The sequence below is a fragment of the Dendropsophus ebraccatus genome, chromosome 1 (genome assembly GCF_027789765.1).
Source record: "Dendropsophus ebraccatus isolate aDenEbr1 chromosome 1, aDenEbr1.pat, whole genome shotgun sequence".
NCBI classification, from domain to species: domain Eukaryota; kingdom Metazoa; phylum Chordata; class Amphibia; order Anura; family Hylidae; genus Dendropsophus; species Dendropsophus ebraccatus.
In genome coordinates this window covers 226,682,783-226,690,044 of record NC_091454.1, presented here as the reverse complement: position 1 = coordinate 226,690,044, position 7,262 = coordinate 226,682,783, and the positions used below count along the sequence as shown (strand labels likewise).

The 7,262-nt window shown below is 38.9% G+C and overlaps 1 protein-coding gene across 1 annotated transcript; it reads right to left on the bottom strand.

Moving 5' to 3' along the window:
- Window positions 1-1,755: 1,755 nt before the first annotated feature.
- On the bottom strand, window positions 1,756-2,691 carry LOC138785768 (olfactory receptor 11L1-like). The gene has a single exon (XM_069962081.1). It carries the CDS (start codon window positions 2,689-2,691, stop codon window positions 1,756-1,758), a length of 936 nt encoding a protein of 311 aa, XP_069818182.1.
- Between the last annotated feature and the right edge of the window lie 4,571 nt (window positions 2,692-7,262).

Below are 7,262 nucleotides of genomic sequence, written 5' to 3'. Positions count from 1 at the left end.
GCTCTAACAGTACAAAAATGTATTTTATTCCAAAAGATGGTGAACAAACAGTCACAACGTTTCAACAACGAGAGGTTGTCGAAACGTTGCATCTGTTTGTTTACCATCTTTTGGAATAAAATACATTTTTGTACTGTTAGAGCTGGTGTGCTGTGGACTCTCCATCTTCTAGATAGATAGATAGATAGATAGATAGATAGATAGGAGATAGGAGATAGGAGATAGATAGATAGATAGATAGATAGATAGATAGATAGATAGATAGATAGGAGATAGATAGATAGATAGATAGATAGATAGATAGATAGATAGGAGATAGATAGATAGATAGATAGGAGATAGATAGGAGATAGATAGATAGATAGATAGATAGATAGATAGATAGATAGATAGGAGATAGATAGATAGATACATAGATAGGAGATAGATAGATAGATAGAAGATAGATAGATAGATAGGAGATAGATAGATAGATAGATAGATAGATAGATAGATAGGAGATAGATAGATAGATAGATAGATAGATAGATAGATAGATAGATAGGAGATAGATAGATAGATAGATAGATAGATAGGAGACAGATAGATAGATAGATAGATAGATAGGAGATAGATAGGAGATAGATAGATAGATAGATAGATAGATAGATAGATAGATAGGAGATAGATAGGCATTGTAACCTGCTTATGTTCCTTATGGGTAAGATAATCGGTTGGGGGCCCACTCAGACTCGCTCGCCCCTCTCCTAGGCTGAACCCCTAGCTACGCCCCTGTGTACAATTGTCTGCAGGAGTGCCAATCAGGAAGGCCACGGACAGCCGCGGAGGCACCTGTCCCCCTGTGTGCTGGTAAGTACCTTTATCGGGAGTCGGGTGGTTTAGGGGGCTGGGGTTTAGGGGTGGCACGATGTAGTAGGATTTAGGTTATCATATCTAAATCCTTCAGCCTGGTTTGATTGTGGGGGTTGTCTGGAGGGGTCGGAGGCTGTGGGATTTAGTCTATCACTATTAGGGGGAATCAAGGGGGGGGGCACCGAAAGAAAGTTTTGCACAGGGCGCCATGTACCGTAAGGACGGCCCTGGCTAGGAGTTGGTTAGCCTGTGGGGATAGGAGGGAAAAGAACCAAATAGTTTCATACTAGGACCCAAATGAGCTTCAGGCCAGGCCTAGACCTGTACTCCACAGTTGGAAATTTTTAATGCACGTCCTGACCTCAGAGCCTCACCATGAGACAAGCAGAAGTGTTTTCTTGCATCTAAGCTTCAATGTTCAAATAGCCCAACAGAACTTCTGATCATAGAAACTTAAGAACTGTCAGCCTTTGTCTTTCCACACCTAGGAGAAAGCCAGAGGACTAATAAACAGGGCGAGAGAACAGGAGTGACAGCTCCATAAACCCAATCAAACGTCAAGCTTGCCTGAATCTGTGTTGAGGCCTTGTGCTTCCATCTTATAAATGTTTCTACCGATTTTTAAGAATGATTTTGCTCAATGACACAATGACGATGAAGTTTGTATCTTTCCGTGTATCGGTCAAATAACTCATTTATTCCAGTTACCTTCCACGTTTCAAAAACCACGATAGTCGGTTAATACTGGCTTCCTTAAAAATACTCCTTGAACATATGAGATACTCAAAATCCAAAAAAAGCTGCCAAAGCAAAGAAAATTATAGAGTGCATAAAAAGAGAAACCAATGTAATAATGCCTCAGTATATATCGCTGGATGTGGTGTGGAGAGTATTGTGAAGGATTTACCAGATAACATACTTATGGAATAGTTCCTGAGCGGCTTTTTTAATATCTTTGTTCCTCAGACTGTATATTATAGGGTTGGCCAGGGGAGTAAACACAGTATACAGCAGGGAGAGGACTTTACTCATAGTGTGGGTTCGGCCTTTTGTTGGGACAACATATACACTGAATATAGTCCAGTAGTATATGGAGACCACTGTGAGGTGGGAGCTACAGGTGGAGAAGGCTTTCTGTCTACCAGTACTGGATGGGATCCTTAAAACTGTTAAAACAATGTAAGTATAAGATACGACAATGATTGTAGTTGGAATGAAGACAACTGGAATACTCAATAAATAAACCTCTAAGTCAATGAGAAAGGTGTTGGAACAGGCGAGTTCTAGTAAGGGGACAAGGTCGCAAAATACATGGTCAATAATGTTTGGACCACAATAGTCTTGCTTTGCTGCTGTTATGGTGTAGATCAACATAATAGACAATCCAACCAACCAACAATTAATGGCCAATATGAAACAATATCTGCTTGTCATAATAGAGGGATAATGGAGGGGATTACAGATGGCCACATATCTGTCATAGGACATCACAGCCAGGAGGAAACATTCAAAAGCTTCTGAGACGCAGAAAATATAAAACTGAGTCATACAGCGGATAAAAGACATGGTGGCCCCATTATTCAGAAGGATATGGAGCATGCTTGGGACAATATCTGAGATCAACAAAATGTCACTGATGGAGAGCTGTGAGATGAACAAGTACATTGGGGTGTGGAGGATCTTGCTGGTGGACACCAGGATGAAGATCAGGAGGTTCCCACATATTATCAGGAAATAAACCACAAGGAACAGACAGAACAGGAAAAGTCTTAAAGTTTGACTGACTTGAAATCCTAAGAAGAAAAATTCTGTGACCCGTGTCTGGTTCTTCTGCTGCATATAAACCTAGAAAGCAATGGCACTTAACATTAGACACAAGACTTAAAGTGGCCTCAATGTATTACCCCTGGATAACATTATAAAACCTAGTATAATGTAACTTTATATCTTTACTAGACCTTTCGGGGGTCCCTTCCTACCTAACTTCACCTAAAAGCTCTCTCTCCCTGGTTTACAGTCTGTCCCTCTCTAGCTCCAAACAGCAACTGACATGAATCTGAAATCACTATTCTTATATTCAGGAGGTCACATGGTTTAGCCAGCCAATCACAGTCCTGCCTATTCCTAGTGCCTGTCTCTCCGCCCTACATGTTTATTAGCTGGAAAAAAAAAAGCGCCAGGGAATTTGAACACAATTGAATAGCGTTAATAGTGTACTATTCGATCGAATACTATTTGCTCATCACTAATCTTTATGTTTAACGTATTCTTATACCTGTATATTATTCCTTATCATAATATAGAATTAACATTCTGTACATATCCATACATTGTTGTGAAACATGGGGCCAATATAAAGCCAGTTTATTCTGAATATTTTAAGGACATAATAAAATGTATTTGCAATAAGCAAAAAGTCTGTAAATAAATAAATAAAAAAAAAAAAAAAAATGAAACAATTTTAGTCATTTAAAACATAGTGTATCTACAATACAAAGGGGAAACTGGTTTTAATATACTATACAACAGACACATTGATTGGTTGCAAAGTCAATAGACATATCCTAAAAGGGCATAAAAGTCCAATGTCAACAAGAAGATTACATAAGAGAAAAGAAGGAAAATTGTAAAATAATATAGTTATTAAGTGATAAAAGTCAGGGTTATGTCCATGTAGCTTTGCTTTCTTTGTAAATTTTCAGTTGCACCAAATTGAAAATACAATGAAATTATTATTATATGAAATGAAACATAAAAGCACATATAAAACTAACACATCTACATTGACTCTGCTATCCTGAGCTGTACAACAATGTTAGAGAATTATACATTTATCAATAGAGTTATAAGCTATAAATATATTGAATGGTTATTGTCAAGATTTAAATATCTTTATTGATCCTGACACTAATGTTACACACATCAGATATTCCTTTGTTCTTCATATTCATCCTTTTTCGTCTCTTTGTTCTCTGGTCTTCGGGGGGATTGGTGATAATGTTACACAGGAGCAGCGTCAGCCTCCTTGGCCAACAGAAGTGAGGCCGCGCCAACGAAAACTGCAGCTATTTATATATGAGCTGTAGGCAAGGTGCTAGGTAGTGTAACTCCCCGGACACACGGAACCTCTGGGGAGAGTCTGAGGAGTCTTCAGTGTTCAGGTCAGAGGAGGAATAGAGAGAGAAATCTTAGCAACTTCTCAGAATCCTGAAGTCATTTCTATTATTTCATAAGAACATATAATACAATTTTACTTTATTTCATTATAGAGATTAAAAAAAAAGTTTAATTTCAGTAAGAAAATGCTGAATTTGTTCTGATTAGTAATAAAACAGTTTACTATAATAAAGATTTAAAATATATAAACAAGTGGTCAGTGTTATAATGCATGGACAGGACAGGACTGCCATAGTGAGAGATACTCTTAGAAATTGCATTCAAAAAAATAAAAGATGCCTGGATACTGAATTATAAGCCTATGCTTAACGGGGTACAATGAAAATTATTGAGAGGCACTTTAATGCATTAGTGTTATTAGCAAGAAGAAGTGTTACATTTTTATTTGGATGAAGGTTGAATTTTAACCCCTTAGGGACCAAGCCTATTTGGACCTTAACCCCTTAGCGACCCATGACGTATCTAATACGTCATGGCGCCGCGGGGGGTGTTCAGAGCGGGGTCCCGCCGGGACCCCGCTCTGAAAGGCGCTGATCCCGGCTGACACGTGCAGCCGGGCAGTGCCTCTGTTAGCCGGCGCGGGTCCCGTTGCCGCGCCGGCTAATTAAGCACTTCAATGCAGCTGTCAAACCTGACAGCTGCATTGAAGGGCTTCAGACATCACATCCCTGGTGTCTAGTGGGTCGGATCTCCCCCCCGCGATGCGATCACGGGGGGGAGATCCGTTCTTCTGGCTGTGCCGGGCCTCAGCATCGGAATGACGCTGATCCCGGCTCGGCAGTAGATTGCTATGGCCTGCAGCAGGCCATAGTAATCTATGACCGATCTCATGGATCTTTGCTGTGTATATACACAGCAATGATCTCTATGAGAGATCAGTGCTGTCTATATACAAGTCCCCCAGGGGGGCTTCTAGTGTATGTAAAAAAAAAAGTAAAAAAGTGTTTTTATTAATAAAAAATCCCCTCCCCTAATAAAAGTCCAAATCACCCCCCTTTTCCCATTTTATAAATATAAATTAATAAATAAATAAATAAACATATTTAGTATCGCCGCACGCGTAATCGCCCGAACTATTAATTAATCACATTCCTGATCTCGCACGGTAAACGGCGTCAGCGCAAAAAAATCCCAAAGTGCAAAATTGCGCATTTTTGGTCGCATCAAATCCAGAAAAAATGTAATAAAAAGCGATCAAAAAGTCGTATATGCGCAGTCAAGGTACCTGTAGAAAGAACGCATCATGGCGCAAAAACTGACAGCTCACACAGCCCCATAGACCAAAGGATAAAAGCGCTATAAGCCTGGGAATGGAGCGATTTTAAGTGACATATTTTTGTTAACAATGGTTTGAATTTTTTACAGGCCATCAGATACAATATAGTACAACAACAAAGTACAATTGGTTTCGCAAAAAATAAGCGCTCATATACGTCTCTAGGTGAAAAAATGCAAGCGCTATGGACTTTTAAACATAAAATGGAAAAAGCAAAAGCGCAAAAACGAAAATTGGCTTGGACCTTAAGGGGTTAATGACCAGGCTCATTTTTTTAAATCTTACCTGTCTCACTTTATGCGCTTATAGCTCAGTGATGCTTTAACGAATGCTAGCGATTCTGAGATTGTTTTTTCGTAACATATGGTACTTTATGGTAGTGGAAAAATTTGGTCACTGTTTTGTGTGTTTTTTGTTAAAAACATCAAATTATGAAAAATTTGAAAAATTTGCACTTTATGAACTTTGAAATTCTTTGCTTCTAAAAAAAGAAAGTTACATGACAAAATTTAGTTTGTAAGTCACATTATCAATATGTCCTCTTTATTCTGGCTTCATTTCATAAACATATTTCACTTTTTTAGGGTGTTACGGGGCTTAGAAATGTATCAGCAAATTATCAAATTTTAATGAAATTTCCAAAACTGATTTTTTTTAGGGACCAGTTCTTTTTTTAAGTTGATTTAGGAGGCTTGAATACTGGACACCCCCATAAGTGACCCCATGTTGGAAACTAGACACCTTAAAGAATTAATCTAGGGGTATAATGAGCATTTTAACCCTACAGGGGCTGGAGGAAAGTATTCACAAATAGGCCAGAAAAAAATGGAAAATAGAAATTTTCCAATAATATATTTGTTAAGATTAAAGTATCTCATTTTCATAATAAGCATGAGAGAAAATGCACCCCAAGTTCTGTAACGCAGGTTCTTCTGAGTACAACAGTACCCCATATCTGGGCGTAAACTACTGTATGGGCACACAGCGGGGCTCAGTAGGGAAAGAGCGCCAATTAGCATTTCCAGTTCAGATTTTTTCTGAAGAAGTTTCTGAGCGCCAGGTGCGTTTGTAGTGCCCCTGTAGTGTCATCAGAATAGAAACTCCCAAAAAGTCATTTTGGAAAGTTCACCCCTCAAAGAATACATCTTGGGGTGTGGTGACCATTTTGACCCCACAGGTATTAGAGGAAAGTATTCAAAAGAAGACAGTAAAAATGAAAAAATTGAATTTTTCCAATAATAGGTTTGTTTAGTTTGAAATTTCTCAATTTCACAAGGAACAGGGGAGCAAACTCACCCCAATATATGTAACACAGGTTCTTTTAAGTAGAACGGTACCCCATATGTGGGCATAAACCACTGGATGGGCACACAGCGGGCCTCAGAAGGAAGGAAGCGCCAATTAGCATTTTCAGTGCATGATTTTGCTGAAGAAGTTTCTGAGCGCCAGGTGCGTTTGCAGTGCCCCTGTAGTGTCAGCAGAATAGAACCCCCCCAAAAGTCACCCAATTTTGGAAAGTACACCCCTCAAAGAATTCATCTTGTCATGTGGTGACCATTTTGACCCCACAGGTATTAGAGGAAAGTATTCAAAAAAAGGCAGTAAAAATAATAAAAAAATTTTTTTCCAATAACATGTTTGTTTAATTTGAAATTTCTCAATTTCACGAGAAACAGGGGAGAAAACTCACCCCAATGTATGTATCACAGGTTCTCCTGAATAGAACGGTACCCCATACATGGGCGTAAACCACTGTATGGACACACAGCAGGCCTCAGAAGAAAGGGAGCGCACCCCTCAATGAATTCATCTTGGAGTGTGGTGAGCATTTTGACCCCACAGGTATTGGAGGAAAGTATTCAAAACTAGACAGTAAAAAAAAAAAAATGAATTTTTCCAATAACATGCATTTTTCAATTTCACTAGGAACAGAGGAGAAAAAGCACCCCAACATTTG